Source organism: Haemorhous mexicanus, chromosome 2 (genome assembly GCF_027477595.1).
Source record: "Haemorhous mexicanus isolate bHaeMex1 chromosome 2, bHaeMex1.pri, whole genome shotgun sequence".
Taxonomy (NCBI): domain Eukaryota; kingdom Metazoa; phylum Chordata; class Aves; order Passeriformes; family Fringillidae; genus Haemorhous; species Haemorhous mexicanus.
Window position 1 is genome coordinate 29,829,088 of NC_082342.1, and position 16,630 is coordinate 29,845,717.

At 45.9% G+C, this 16,630-nt stretch overlaps 1 protein-coding gene across 2 annotated transcripts in view; it reads right to left on the reverse strand.

Annotated features, from left to right (window-relative positions):
* GSK3B (glycogen synthase kinase 3 beta) overlaps nucleotides 1-6,834 on the reverse strand; it is a 148,931-nt gene extending 142,097 nt beyond the window's left edge. For both annotated transcript variants that reach the window (XM_059838086.1, XM_059838085.1), the window contains exon 1: nucleotides 6,593-6,834. In XM_059838086.1, coding sequence (XP_059694069.1) covers nucleotides 6,593-6,680 — 88 coding nt within the window. In that variant the 5' untranslated portion in view covers nucleotides 6,681-6,834. The remainder of the gene's footprint in view (nucleotides 1-6,592) is intronic.
* Nucleotides 6,835-16,630: the final 9,796 nt, after the last annotated feature.

The window sequence follows — 16,630 nt, forward strand, 5'->3', positions numbered from 1 at the left end:
CACCCCTTCAGAAGTAGCTGTTGCTGTATGGCTTTTGTTAAAAAAAAAAAAAAAAAAAAAAAAAAAAAAAAAAAAAAAAAAAAAAGCCCTGAGTTCTTGACATTGACAAGCTATCTTACCACTTTCCTTTCTTCCATTATAAGACAGACTAGGTAAGAACACAAATTGCCTTAAATGCTTAGATCTACTTCCCGTCTGCAAGAGATAAAAGTACAGAGTGAGCTGCTTTGCTTTATTTCCCTTTCTGAACAACAGACAAGTCATCTGTGGCAAGAGCACCTAATGAAAAGATTCTTTGATAGCACTGAACATACAAGAAAAATCACTGTCCACTTCTTTTAGAGGCACAGCAGTTTGACTTCTGGGCATCTACATTTCTGACAGTTCTTAGAGAGTGATACAGGACTGCTTTCAGAAAGGTCTCCAACATGGATTTCTATTGAAATACCACCATCTCACCTCTCCTACTGCCCTGACAAAACATCACAAAGCAACACCTCCAGGATACAGGATTGAGTCGAACATGCATCATTTCATGGAAAACATCTAAATAATGACCCTCTCTCTGTGGCATGGTAACCTATCACCTATGGGGGCTGGGAGGATTCCGAAGAGGTGGTGAGAGCAAATTGTTGTTATCCAACTCCAGTTTGCAAAAGCTTCAGGTAGGCTGATTCATTTTAGGCTTCTGTTTGATGAGATCCAGCAGCAATGGCCAGGAACCGTTGTCTGAGCACAACTATGAGGTTGTAGCCATTTCTCCCAGACCTGCATCTTGCCACCACATCTCACACCTTTCTCACCTCAAGATCAGACTGTTACAGTGCACTCAAGCAGTTACATTTTAAATCAACTCAAAAAATATAAACTGGCATAGATTGTTATGCCTCCAAACTTCCACCTCCCCCAATGGCAGCATGCAGCACTTTGAAAACAGTCTCTGTGGGATGAGAAGTGACAAGGAGGTTTCTGGTTTTGCATCTGAAGAAAGGGGGTCTGACCTGTAGAGCCACTGTGGGTTTTAAGCCTTTATGGCTGAAAGAGTATCTTTTCTTGTCACATTGTAAATGTTGTAATTGGCATTTATTTTCAACATACATAAATTAAAAGGCACCTATCTGTGCAGCTTTCTGAAAGAAGTTCTGAAAAGACAAATTTTTGAATTTTGAGTGGACTTGGATATTCAGTGAGGCAATCAAACTTTCAATATTCTCCATTTCCTAGTTGCTTGACTTGAAAAGTTTTGTTTGTCTTTCAAGGCTGCTCCAGGCTGATGCTCATTAAATTCAGAAAGCAGCCAAGTAACTCCACCAGCTATATCGTTGCTGCAGGAGACAGCCACTTTAGCACTTCCCACACTAGCTATGGGTGACTAAAAGTCCTCAGAGTAAAGTTGGTTTTTAATTTTTTTTTTAACAAAATCTAAAGGGAGAGAACTCCACAAAAATATTCAAGTTTCGAGTTGTCTACAGTAATTTTTTGAATTCAGAGGTAACAGACTTTTCAATTTAAAATGGGACTCGGTCATTTAAAACAAAAATATTCTAACAGTTTGAACCAAGAAGCTTCAAGTGTTCTACAAGCATCTGGCACAGTTTAGCTACTGTGTTCAAATAATCAAGGGGTCTAGCATTAATTCATTTCAGAAAATGCTACAGGTGATTGCAGCACTGAGCTTGAACTGCAGGCTTTTTGCACACAGATACCCTGTACATTTTCAGAATCTTCTTCAGCCATCCATCCAGTTTAAGACAGAGCATGGGCTGAGGGAACAGCAGCAGCCAATATCCCACAGCTTCTTATCACTGTGAAGATCTGTGATAAGTAAACTGAACACTAATACTGGAAAAGTACTTTATATTTTATCTAAACAAGCTCTTAAAGACACAATACAAGACAATTAAAGAACTCTCTTGGGGCATTAGAGAGAAATTCTTCAGGCTGTGGGGTGGTCTTCAGCTTTTCTCATCTCCCTGGCACTACTTTGATACCTACAAGGCCCTATCAAGTTAACAGATGAGGCGATTCAACAACCTCCAGAGCCAGGATGCATACAGGCAATGAACACACTTCATAAGCCACAGCTGTCTAAACAGGTGAACAAGACAGTTCCAATATTGCTAGGAAACACAGAAGGTGAATCAAGGGGTAATACAAGAGGGGATCACCTCCAAGAAGCAGGGTAGGGAAGAGGAAATGTGCAGTACAGAAATGGAATGCTCAACTAGCTAATGGTATAAATAAAGAGGAAAGAGTCTGTCAGCATCAGAATTATGTACAGCAGACAGTTCTATTCCTTTTCATACTGCAAGGCACAACTTTGGGGCACTGTAACATGAAACACTTTCCATTCAGGCACACATGTTCATTAGCTGACCCCCTCAGTGCATTTTTTTTTCCAATCTAGGAATGAGGAAGGCTGCTCACCCAGCAGCAGTCAGAAAGCTGGACAGGGCTAGGATGAGCAATGGCCAGATACATAACGCTCAGCAGGCTTCTGGAAGGGAGTGATTTTCCTCTCTCCAGCAAGGAAAGCAGGATGGGCAGCTTTCAGTTTCAGAAACCAATTAGGCAGAAACTGCTATCAAAGCAATAGAGAGGGCCCTACCCTAACTGGGTTGAGAAACACCAGGTGGTATTATCTCAATAGCTTTGCCAGTTTCAACAGCCCCACTCATTCCTTCTCGCTGAAGGCGCCCAGGGTGCCCTTTATCTAAGGCTCTTCCCACACACCTACCTGGACACCACACAGCATTAAACTAAACTGTCACCTAGACACCACTGCTACCTAAAAAGCAGTCACTTTTATGTAGTGGCTCGTGGAATAGCTACTAAAAGAGCAACAAACTCACAGACTTTTTTCCTTCATGAACCACTTTTAAAGAGCCATCACACTCTGTGTGAACAATACACAGCAATATAGGCTTACCAAGCTATTGTGCTTTCAGGAGACCTTACAATACAGAAAAAATCTAGTGAATCTAAGAAGAAAAGAAAAACTTCAACAAACCCCAAGTTTGGCACCACTGAAGCATTCTTCCACAGAGTCCAAAATGAATTATTACAAGACTGTCCTTTAGATTTTGCAACCAAGAGTATGTGGTCAACATCAGAATTAGCTAAAGCAAATAAAACTGCCTTCCTCACCCTCCAAGCTGACAAATCCTGCATAACCAATTACAGACCCATGACACACACATGGAGCAAAAACTCTTCATGGCAAGTGTTAGCCAAGACATTATTTACTGCAGACCATCACGACAATTGGCTACAGTTACAATAAGTATTGCTGTCTGCAAGGACTTGGTGTTACTTGAAACACATATATTTCCCAGAAGCTCAGAGAAGGAAAAAAAAATCAATTCTACAGTCATTAGAAGAAAATTCTCAAACTGCAAACTTTGAGACTTCTATTTTTATACTGATATTTTTAGTCATGTGTTGCATGACTACCCTTTGTATTTCAGGATTATTTTTGTCCCATTTGAGAAACAAGGTACATCTGTATGCAGTGTAAGAGCAACTAGGTGAAGAACAAAAGAAAACTTCAAGCTCCTATATCTTCTCCTACAATAATGAGCAAGTTGATACTATCAGCAAGTGGAAAACTGGAAGCTTAGCTCCTTCCTTTTGAGGGACAGGCTTAACACAAGGAGTACCCATGTTTTTTTTTGTTCAGGGAAAGCCTACAAACCCAGCAACACAGACCTGCACAAAGAATACCCTATTTGAGAACTATTTCAAGGTAGAAATCCATATGGTTGAGTGATTTCACAACCACAAAAATACAAATAGAGAAATAAAAAGTCAGATTTCAGAAGACAGAGGTAAGGCTTGAAAGATACACATGAAGGCCACAGGGTTCCTTCTGTTGCAGAGATATCAAAACCCTTGTAACATCCCTGACAGAGCAGTGAGAGCAGCATGCATGAGAAATCATTTTTCCCAACAGCCAAAGGAGAAGCAGCTGTTGATAATCCCCCATCCTTCCATTCAAGGCTTCCAGTTACCAACTTCTGAGAACAAAGTATCATAAATTCAATCTACAAAGTGATGAAAAATCCTTGCTCACTCTTTCCTCCTCACATACCTTGGGAAGAAGCACAATCACAGTAGGGTTCTAGTTCTGCAATTCCCAGGAAACACAAGGAACAATGAACCCTCCTCCAGTATTTTATGAATCCTTCTCTCATCCCTTAGATCTATCCTTCCTAGGTAACTGTTGCAGCGCTCAGCCTGGAGAAGCAATAGCTGCAACAGACATCAGAGCAAGAGTGACTTCATCATCTGATTTCACCCCTCCTTACAAATGAGAGCAAAAAGGCTGACATCAAACCAGTCAGGTTTGCTTCCAAAAGACCCACATCAAGACACAAGCACTAAAGATGTCCCAGACACTCAGAAGATACCAAGCCATCAATTTTCACCTTCCTCACAAGGACTCTTTTGTCCCAGCTTTAACTCAAACTGGCTCAGAAGGTAACTAAGTATCAGCCTATAAATACATATCAAAATCAAAGAGCCGACCTAACTCTGTTCACCACACAAGCACTCCACACTGGCAATACACAGCTTGCTACATCATGTGATAAGATGTTACCAAGACTCTGCTAACCAGAAAAATTAAACCTTTTTTGACACCCTGGAATTTTTCTCACTTAAAAAGCAAAGGAAAAAAGTTAACTTCCCAGGCTGTCTTACATGGCCGGATTAACTGAAAATAGAAACTGCACTTCCCACAGAATCCTTGAATGTGGTTCTCTTGCTTTGTTCTGACATTTTTTTCCAGACAGCAGAAGGACCAGGAGCACATGACTAGAGCGACTGGGGGGGTTATCACAAGTGCATGCGCTTTATGTTACGGCCTTTGTTTCTCCCTCAGTGTTATACACTTGGGATTGAATCATATTTGCAAACTTGTTAGTCTGCATCAGTTAGCACCGTCTTCACAGGCAAGCATCTGTCTAGTCTTTGACCTCAAATAAACGGGAAAGGAGCATCAATGACCTTTCAAGAATCAAGCTGCAGAGTCTGAATAAGACAAATTTACTTGCTGAGTATGACAGGTTGAGGTCTCGCTCAGTTTAGACAACCACCTGCAGAAATACTGATCAACAAGACCTGCTTTCCATTCCACAGGCACATAAAGTAAACCAGTAAATTAAAATGGAGTCACCCACAGTTCTCCTCCATACAGATCAATAACCCTTAATAAATACTAATGCTGGACCTGATCAAACATATGCTGTCGTGCTGCTAATATGAGTTAACTGCACCCATGGTTTTTGGAGGGCTGCTGGCACAGTGATCATGCAGATATAAGGTGGACTACAGCCCCTGAGCCAAGTGCTCTCTTCAAGCCTTCAACACCAGTGGAAGACATTACGGCGCAAAAAAAACTATCAAAATTTTTCATATGTCAAAAAGCTCACAATCTCCCAGCGCTTTGACATGAAACATACAAGCCCCTGCGACAGATACAGGCAGGTACCCACAGAGCCATGTCAGGTGTGGCTTTACACGAATATCAAATAGATCAATCGAATGGGAACGCATATTGAGCATTCCTGGTCCCATAAAAATGTCATCCTGCATTTCTGTAAGAAAAAAGAAAATATCTCTAAAAACTACACTGTTCATCTGAATCTGGAAAAAGAATTCAGGTCTTAACGTGAGCATATTCAAATCAGGAGTAAAGAAATTCCATATGATAAGCACATAGCTGATCTATAGCAACTCAGAACTGGGTCTTTTTGTATGAGCAATGTACATTTGTTCAGGTTTAATTCATATTTTTAATTCACATAAGCCAGCTAACCCCACGGATAGAATACGAAGAATGGGCACACATTAAGCATTTCTGACATGTCTGTGCAGAATAAAGCACAGGCCTCATTCTTAAAAAAATATTCCTCTGATCAGAAAATTGGAAAAAGAATGCCAAGCTTGACATGTGAGACCATGGAGTAGTTATTTCAAAATAAGCATTTTCTTATGAGCATTTTAACAGAGCCTGGAGGATATTAGAGACACCTTTTGTAAGCTCCCCTCCCCCTCCTTTTTTTTTTTTTTTTTTTTTTTAATGGGCTGGACTAAAAGGTGCTCACACCCGATCTACGGGTGCATGGAAAAACCTTCCATGCTCTCTCCCCTTAACAGTCAGGAGTGCTTTAAAAAAAAACCTCAAAAAAACACATAATGAACGTGAATGTCACGGTCATACCTGTGTGCCCGCAATTCGTTTCCTCCTTTCGGTGGGAAGAGGGGGGAAATGAAAAGGAAATACAGACTACAGAGCTCCGAATCCGTTTCACAAAGGGGGGAAAAAAGGCTTTTTAATGAGCCAGAGGCCGCTGGCAGCAACCAGGAGCTAAGGACGAGGACAAACCCACCGGGATTTTCCGTCCAGCAGGCCCCGAACGGAGCGGCGGCGTGCGCCTATTCAAGGTTAATGGGGGGGGAAGGGGAGAGAAAGGAGCTGCCGAGGCCGGGGCTGGGGCCAGGCTCCCTTCGCCGCTCCCCGCCTGGGCGAAGGGCGGGGGCAGCCTCCCCCGGCCCTCACCCCCCCACCCGAGAGGGGCAGGATACTCACGGCTGACTTTCATGCTGCCGAAGGCCGAGGGCTGCTGCACCGGCTTGCAGCTCTCCGCGAAGGAGGTGGTCCTGGGCCGCCCGGACATGGTCTCTCCCGCTCTGCCCCAACGGCGATCACCTCTCTCCTCTTCCTGCCTTCGCCCTCCGCCTCGCCCCGGCGGGCCCGCCTGCCGCTCCCTCGCTCGCTCACTTGCAGGAGACGGGTGGGACGCGCCACATGAAACGCCGGGACCCCCCTTCCCCCCCCGGGGAAGCCCCCTCCCCTCTCGGTCTCTGTCGCCCGGCGGCTGCTTCTTCTCCTGCCTCTTGCTGCTCCTCCTCACGCCGCCCGCTCCTCACACGACCATCCTTTCCGGCCGCACCGGTAGGTCCGAGAGCCGCCTCCCCCCAGCGCCGCTCCCGAGCGAGGGGGGTTCGCTGGGCCTCGCTGCCCCCACCCCGGGCGCCAGTCACATGGGGCGGAGGCTCGCGGCCCGGCTCCTCCGATCCCGCCGCCGCGTTTCTCTCCTTTTATTTGCTTTATCTCTTTTTTTTCCCTTTTCTTCTTTTTCTTCCTTCTCTTCCTTTCCCCCTCCCCGTTCCTCTCCTTCCCCCTCGCCTCTGAGGGAGGCGGCAGGCAACGGGACTATTTTTTTCCCTGGCGGAGGGATCTCGGGGCACCGCCGAGCGGAGGCGATGCGGCAACGAGTCGCAATAGGATCCGGTGGTGGCGGCGGGATCCGCGGCGCGCGGAGGGGGGTGAGGCGGCCGGGCGGCCTCGCTGCTCGCTGACGCTGCTGCTCAGTGCGGCGCTGAGGCGGTGGTGGCTCCGGTGGTGCGGCCGCTCATTGCGCCCGCACGGGCAGCTGGCGGCGGCTCAGGCAGGGCATGCTGCACTGCGGACGGCGGCCGGCGGCGACGGCACGGGCCATGACGGCGGAGGTTTCCCTGCTCCTCCTCAGCCCGGCTTCAGTGTGCTGGCGGCGGCTGCTGCTTTTGCTGCTGCTTCCCCGGGAGCCCAAGGCACATAGGACTCGTCCGCCCGGCTGAAGTCTCCTGCCGGGCCCCCCTCCCTGTTCCTGCCGATCAGTCCCTTTGTCCCCGCTGCTCCCTCCGCTGCGTGCCGGGCTCCCGCCGCTGCGCTCTGTGCGTGCGCCAAAGCCGCGCAGACGCCCGTGCCCGCCGCCGCCCCACGCTGCGGAACAGCCGTAAGCGCCGTCTGTGAATACCCGGCCGAAGAACCCGGCGCGCCCGCGAGCCCCCGGCCCGAGGCCGTTACGGAAACGCCCGAGCCTTCTCGGGGCCAATCCTGAGGCCGTTACAAGAATGCCTGTAACTGGCCGGAACCAATCACGGAACCACCGCGGGCGCGACCGATTCTCCCCGAAGTAAAGCGAAGACCCAATCGGAGCACGCCGCCGCCGCCCTAGCAGCGCGGGCGGGCGGCCAATGGAAAAGAGGGCTCTCTTCCGTCCATCGCCGGGCCAACCCGAGTGGAGCCGAGGAGGGAGAGCCAATCAGGAGGCGCGCTACCTCCGTCACCCAGCCCTGGGACGTCTTCAAGTCGCAGCCCGAGGCGGAGACCAGCCGCGGGCTGCGATTGGCTGGCGGCGATGAGGCTGCCTGCAGGGGACCAATCGCGAGGCGCGGGGCCACGGGCGCGCCCGCTCCCGACGGGGCACGGCCGCTCACCTCTGTGGGGGCCGGGGGAGGGCAGCGCGCATGCGCACTGTGGCCGGGCGCCGCCCCTCAGGCGCGTCCCCGCGGCCGTCCCACCGGGAGCGTGTTTGGGGCAGCGCGAAAGGAAACCCGAAATTGTGGGGTTTGTGCCCAAAACCCGTCAGGCACAGAGGTGTTGCGGCTCTGCTTCATTGAGCCGTGAAGGAAGTGGCGCTGACGCGCGCAGTGCTGTCAAAGAATCACAGAATGGTTTGGGTTGGAAAGGCTCTTCAAGACCCTTCAGTTCCCACCCCCCTGCCACGGGCAGAACACGTTCCACTAGACCAGTTTGCTCCAAGCCCATCCAACCTGGCCTTGAACACTTCCAGGGATGGGCCGTTCACAACTCCTCCGTGTAGACTTTTCGAGTGTCTCACCACCCTAATGTAAAGAATTTCTTCCAAATATCCAATCTAACCCTACCATCTTCCAGCTTGAAGCCATTCCCCTTTGCCTAGTCACGACAAGCTCTTGTGAACAGTTCCTCTGCAGCTTGCCAGCAGGAAATGGGAGGCTGAACAGTCATGGATGTGGTTCATGAAGCAATGGTGAACCCATTCTGCACAAACTGGGCCGAGCAGGGGAAAGAAGATCAAGGCTCTTGTAGAAGGTCCTTCCAGTTCAGCTGTTAACAGCAAGGCTTCCTCACAGGAAACACAGTTTGTATTGAGGCACTAAACACCCTCATAGTTAGGTCCCACTGCCACCATAGATTGAGCTTGGCCCTGGCCAGAGTTCCAGACACTGTTCTGGAAGAACTTGTCCTCCTTCAGGGCTCTGGAACATCCCTGGGGGCAGCAGCTCCCAGCCCTGGCACAGGCAGCACTGCTGCCTGTTGTGAATTCAGTGAAATTACTCGGCACACATCAGCAAAAACGGAGCACCGCTTGCTTGTGCCATTTAAAAAAACAAGAAGTGCTCTTGCCAGAATAGTTTATACCACAAACAAAATAACTTGGACTAGCAGAAACATATTTTGCCAGTGTTAGAGATGAAGACTGCTGTTTTCTTTTAAGGCATCAAAATATCATCAGATTTACTTTTTTTTTTGCAGCCCTGTTCTGAACACCATTGCTATGTGACCAAACAAAGACCTGGCCAAAGGCAGCTGAAATTTATCCTTTACAAGAGCTGTTTTCCAAAGCCAAAAACAAACTCAGCCTCTCAAAATGGTCCTGTTCAGCATTTTGCTCGCCCTGGGGTGGTTGGCTTGCTGGAAGCTTTTTTTCTTGCCTGATAAATGATGAGTGGTTTTACCTACTACAAAGGCCATGGTGCTGTTTAAGGTTTGATTCTTCAGGATCTACCTGTGCCGCTCTGTACAGCTGGGAACCTGACAGATGAGAGTCCTGTGCCCTAGCCAGGGCTAAGAGACACTGAAGTCACAGCACAGAAGTGGTACTGCAGCCACCCCAAGCCGCCCTACCCTACTCATTGTTCCAACTCCCCTCTGAAGCACCACTGTGTCAAATGTTACTTAGACACAGCTTCGATGAGCTGCCAAGAGTGAAAATGACATTTTCTCTCCTGTTTGGCAGTTGTCAAAAATTAGAGTTACAGATTGGGTTAGCTCTCTGAAGCACATTCTTACATAAAACAACAAAGTAAATATGCCACCAGACAGTGGCCAGCTCTCTTGTACCTGAAATATACCACCAGGCATTCCAGTCATTACTTTTTTCTGGCTTTGGGCATCAAAATGCTAACACAAATCACATTGTCTTATTTTCTGACAAAGTTCTTTCAAATTACTACATAAACAGGAGCACTGACTTAGGAGAGACAGCTGAGCTTCGTTTCTTGAAAAAGTTGGCAGTCTGAAAAACAGCAGGTGGGGGAGGGTGAGCTCTTTTCTTTTCAGCATTTGCTGTTACTCATGATAGTGGCAAATAAAAATCAGACTGATGCATAATTTATACTGATGGTGCCCATTTGAAAAATGTCCCTTAAAGCTTTGTAATGAGTCTGCAACCTGATAATAAAAATGGGAAATCAACCTCATTTTCTTGCAGAGAACAAGCTCCTTCAAGAAAATAAGTTTGTGCTTGTCCTCCTCTATCTGGTATAGCCATTCTCTAAAATCACCTTTTTTCCTCTTCAATACCAAAGTAATCTGTATCAAAACCACAATTTGGTTGCTACTAATAACACTTCTGAGTACCAAGCCTACCCATCTACACGGAGAATGCATGTTACAAAAATCCCAGCTGCAGTATTTCATATTTGGCAATCCTGCACATATTTCCATTTCATAATTAAGCAACCAAGTCTCCAAAGCCTGTCCATTCAAGTTGTAGCATCTCCTCATCCACCAGGAAACCACAACCGTGTTTTAAAGGAAAATTGTGATGTATTTGAGGGGATGGAAAAGCATAAAGCACCTCCAATTTCAGTTAATCTGTTCATAGATTCTTTCCTTAACTAAGACTACTCTTAGTAAAACCCTGAACACACAATAAGGGCATCTATTAAGCTTTCATCCTCAATTTCAAAAATGGACTGACAATTAAAACCATTTGTGAGAGTCATGAGTGAGCTAGTTGCTTTTTTAGACTGAAAGATTCTCTTTTGACAACATTGCAAAGTCCATATTTATTTTTGGCCCCTTGGCTGATGAAATGACCTCCCTTTAGAATCTGCAAATATAAATAGAGTTGACGTTTTAATGATGAGTTTTCACAAGCTATTATAATCCAACATCCCAAGCATCAATATTATTCCAAGTCTGGATGCACGGGGCAGTTTTACAGCTGTCATGTCTCTGTAATGTGCAAGTGCCCTGGGAAGTTGTCTGAATACCTGAGGTGTCCGAGAGAAATTACTGAGGTGTTATCTCTCTGAAATGCCATAAGGTGGCAGTGAATTGGGAAATTGGTACAACTTCTGGGTAGAACAAAGCTCTAAGGAGCTCAGGACAAGAGTAGGGGAGGAGTTTTGTTTGCTTGTTTAGGGGTTTTCATTTGTCTGTTTGCATTTCATATATCAACAATAAACTTCAGTCATTCTAATCAGACACTGAATAGGCCTGCTCCAACAGGAACTGGTAGACATGTTCCTGCATGGGAACTCCTGCTATTTTCTTTCTCCATTGCTTCCTTTTCAAGTGATCAGCAGGAAGATTTTCTGTTTGCTTACCTCACAGCTCTTCCTGGGTCATTCCATCGCAAGGCATGGTGACAGGCCTACCTCTTGCTAGTCTGATAAGGATGAAATGATTCAAGGCTTTTTTGAACCTTGCTATGCTAGAGAATCTAAATTATATTAATGGATCTACCAGTCCTGTATCTAACTCCTTGATATTGCCAAGGCAGTTATCCAGAGAACAATTTAGTGAGACATTGTAATGGCTTGTCTCTTGTTTGATTGGCATGGGCAAACTCAGTAGTTATGGTTGAACTTTAACTTTGCTTTTTTTTTTCCAGTGGAAAATCAGCAATTGTAACAGTAACAAATTTACCAATTGCTCAGGCGTTAATGATTAAACAATAAATCCTGAAAAGTGGTTTTGATTTTTGTCCCAGAACAAAACCCGAAGGAATCTATGTTTAGAAGATACCACTTGCATGTATCTGAGCAGAACACAAATTTTTAATCCTGAGAACCCACTATGTTGTAATCACTTCCTGTCACAAAATATGTCATCACTGACAATTGCTTCAGAGGACAGCTGATGTTTTGCTGATCTGGATGTGCGTGGGTGCTCCCAGTCCTTGCAAGACTCCAGGTAACTTTGCCAGAACCGATAAAGCCGAGTGGTCCAAACAGTTCAGGGTAACAGAAGCTACAGACAACTTCTGTATTCCAATTTGTAGTGGAGGTGAATGAGCAGAGACACCAAATACAGGTTCATGGCAATATTGCAGCATGTGGAAAACGTCAGTGACTCAGTACACAGGGAGATGCATCCTTCTGTGGAATTAAGTTCTCCCTGCTGATGTTCTGCACAGGTTTCAGGTTGGTTTTATCCACTGGCTCTTGACAAAACCATCAGGTTTCCCATCATGCCAGGAGAACATCTTGTTCAGCTGGACAGTTGCCTTGGCCCTAGAATTTTTCTGACCACAATGTCTTCATAGATAAGCCTGGAAAACAACAGTGTCCAGAGCCAGAGAAGCTCTACCAGTCTAATGAGCTTCTGACGAGTCTTCCAGATTCTTGTTTTCTGGAAAGCAACATGCCCATTTCTTCAGGAATCAGAAAGGGTTCAAATCTAGAAAAAATGTTGGTCTCTTCTGTGTGTATCATCTCACTCACGTTAGATTCAGTCAAGCAGCCCAAGACTGACATCCTTTTGCTCTCTCTGCACTATAGTTTTGGTGGAAGGCCCCATGAATGTCCCATTCTCACAATTTCCCTGCTTCCCCAATCAACTTCCAAACTGGCTGTTGAGGAGACTTTTAAAGTAAAGGGAGGTGAAGCCAGCCTGATTCCTGAGGCCTTCAGTTCTTTTGAGAAAACCTTAGAGGGAGAGACAGCCCTAACTACAGCCCTAGGATTAGGACTACTCTTTAGCTGGATCTTGGTAAACGTATGGAAGAGGCGTGTGCAGGGGAAAAGAGCCAGGTTGGCTTTCCAAGTCATCACAGTGACCTAGAAGTTGTTCCAGGAACCAGGCACAACAGCCAACAAAGGAGATTTTTCTCCACTTCCTCCTTCAGACAGCTGGGGGATGTTGCACCAGGGTGATGAGGTTTATTGTGCCTTCTCACAAACACAGGAAGAGGATTCGCTAGTTCCTATTGAAATAGCTTTTGGAAAGAAAGCATTGCACATGGTGCAAGATGCCAAGAGGAGAAAAGGCTGTTGAGAATAGATGTTTGCACCATCAAAGAAGCAGAGAAAGCAGCAGTAGGCCTGGTGAAGCCTGTCTGGGATGCCGTCCTTGCTGGAAGGGCTCTCTGCAGAACAAAATGACCCTCCTTAACTGCAGTGAAATGCTCATGCAGCTCTTGCTGTTGCAGCTGTTTTTACCCTGGCTGAGAATAACTGCATGGGTACAGGTCTCTCTGGGACAGCCAGCTCTGCAAGGGAGAAAGAGGACAATAGTGCTTGGTGGGTTAGAGCCATTCTTGATATCCACAAGGCAAACCGTGCTATAGAATATCTGCAGAGAGAAATGATTGCTCTGCAGTAGACAACACATCACAAAATGGTTGAATAGAGCCATCAAACCTTGGTCATACATCAGCTACAGCAGAGACCTTGTAGTGTTGTATATCTCACCTGTGAACTGGGGTCTCTGGTTTGCAGACCTCAATTAAAAGTTGTGATTCTCTTCAGAATCTGGGAGAAAATGCACAGCTAATTATGAAATGGCCAAAAATGTAACAGTATTTTCATTTAGTTCATTGAGGTTTTGCCAAGCACTCTAATTGATTTAATGATCCCTGTCCCTGGCTGCTCACTAATCACCATCGCATGCTACTTCCTTCATCTTTGGCTGGCAAATGGTTTCTAATTGTTGCTGCATCTTGCATTGTACATCTGGTGTTGACAGCTGTCCTTGCCCTGAGATGGAGAGACAGCTGTTTTTAAAGAGAGAGCTCTCTCTCAAATCTCTAAAACATCTGGGAAAAGATGGCACTGAAACTGAGCCATCAAATATGAAAAGTTAGCAATATGTGGACAGGCTAGAGGGTCTGCAAACACAAAACTTAAAAGCAGACACAGGAATCAGAACAGAGAAGACTCTCTGCTGTGTCTTTAAAACACAAGTCTTGGGTGTTTCCCATAAAACATGACTCTTTCCCCTAATTCCCTGTAGACTGCTTGACATCATAAAATCTTTTACACTCTGCACACCTAATTTGATCAGGCTAACAACCCATGTTGCTTTTGCTTCAGCCTATTAGACATAATTCAAAAGCCTTTTTAAAAGGCAGGATTCAGGATCAGGCAGCAAGATCTAACCGGCTGGAAACAAGAAATCAGTAGCATGAAAGCACCAAAAAGCCCTAGAAATCAATGGAAACAGTTGCATTCCTTAAAAAAATAAGCCCAACCAATCTTTTCCAGAATCTCCTTTCCTCCTGAACATTTTGTGACCGTGATTGTTACGAGGAACCTATTTTTTTCCTCCGCCTGTTTATTTTGTGTATTTAGCAGCACTGAGCGTACAGTCCATTGTTTTGCTAATGGTCAGCAAAGCTTATCTCCTGATCTAGCCCAGCCACTATTGCTCACATGCTGTTCTGCAAGACTTGGATGAGCACTCCTCTCAGACCCTGCAGAGGCTGCAAGCCAGCAGCGTGAGCAAGGTTGAGCTCAACAGGCAACAATGAGCAGGCATGTAAGGACACAGAAAGGAAATGGGTGAGCTTAAACCAGGTTATCGTGATTGGAGCAGGAGACACTACAAATGACCCCTAAGAAAAGAGTCTGCAAGCAGAAAAGGCCTGGCAGAATTAACAATGCCTTTTTATAAAGGAGTCATTTCAGGACATCTGACTTAAGGGAAGTGCCACATTTATGTATTTTTAATTGGACTGGATTGAAGCCATATCAAGCTGATGATGCCATTCTGAGTTCAAAAGGATATTCTCTTTGCCTCATAGCACAGGAACAAGGGCACAATGCAATTAACAGGAAAGGCGGCACTTTCAAAAGCAGTAGAAGGGAGTATTTTTAAATTAAGCAGTTATTGTATATTTCAGGCACCTAAAGTAGAAGTTTGTGCTAGTCATTGGAAGGTGAGACACTTCTCCAGGAAATTATTCTAATTCTCAAGTGTGGTTGCCTTTAAACTGCCCCTAGAGGAGCCTGTCTCTTCTCTACACCCATGGAAGGGCTCTAGAAAGACCTGCCTGGTAAGTGGCCTCAGGAGTAAGAAGCCTCCCACGAGGTGGCAGGAAGACAGTTACATTTCTAGCTGGACTCTGAAAGTCAGTGATTCAGGATATCACTGATGGGCAAGAACCTGGATAACACTGATGCCTTTTTTTGGTAAAGAGTGTTGTCTGGAAACGTGCTGTTTGAATTCAAATCATTCTCTAAGTGTGGATGTATGAGAACATTTATAAAATGCTCTCAAACATCTTGCTCTGGCCACAATAAGGATCAAGATCTTGAACTAGAAACCAAGGGTTGAGCTTGATGTTTAATCATCTCCTTAAAGCTCATGAGTGGTTCATCCTAAGAAGAAAATCTAGCAATGGTGGCAGGAGGCATATGTGGATGAGCAAAGAGGTCATGGACTAAACTCTGACATAAAAAGGAAATGCACAAAAGGTGGAAGCAGGGGTAGGTAGCCCAGGAAGAAGCCTTACTGGTGACAGTGTCCTTTAGCAATCCCAGGCCCCTGAGCAAGGAGCCCAAAAGTGCTGAGGAAACTCTGGATAATGTATTTAAAAGGCCACTCTTTAAAAGATCACACTGATCAGGATAGGTTCCTGGAAGAAAGCCAAAAGCCACTCCTATCTTCAACAGGACAAGAAGAAGCATCTGGGGAACTGGAATCTAGTCAGCCTTGCCTGGAGTCCTGTGCCCTGTTCTGGCCTCCTCAGTACAAGAAAGACAGGGACTTACTGCAATGACTCCAGCAAAGGGCACAAAGATGATTGAGGGACTGAAGCACACCTCATGTGAGGGAAGAGAGAGAGCTGGGAATGTTCATCCTATTCATCCCAGAGAACAAAAGGCTTAGCAGGAATCTCATCAATGTGTATAAATATCTAGTGAGAGAGAATGAAAAAGAGGGAGAGAGGTGCCTGCTGACAGGACAAGAAGCAATAGGCATTATTTAAAACATGAAACTCCGCTGGAACACCAGAAAACATCCTCTTACTCTGTCAGTCATCAGAGATCTGGAGAGGTCATGGAGTCTCATCTTTACCATGTATCCAATTCTTCACTGTGAGGGTGTTGAGGCACTGAAAGAGGTTGCCCAGAGAAGTTGTGGAGGAAGTGTTCAAGGCCAAGTTGGATGGGGCATTGAGTGTGTTAGTCTAGTGGGAGGTGTCCCTGCCACAGCAGGGGATTTGGAATTAGGTGATCTTTAAGGTTCCTTCCAATTCAAACCATTCTACGATTCCATCTATGGAAATGTACAAAGCCTGACTGGACTCAGTCCTGGATAACCAGGTGTAGCTGACCAACCTTGCATAAGAGGGGGTTGAACCAGATGATCTCCAGAGGTCATTTCCATCCTCCACATTCCTGTGATGCTTCTGTGAGCCACTACAGTAGCTCCTGGTGTCCTGTATGCTCTTGGTTCTTGTGTGTTTTGCTGATTTTTCCCTGAGGTAATAATTATTGGTGTAATTAATTGCCCCGAATGCATGTGCCTCTGAGGATGAGGTGGTTGTGGAGAAACCCGAAATTAAAAAATACTCAGAAGAAT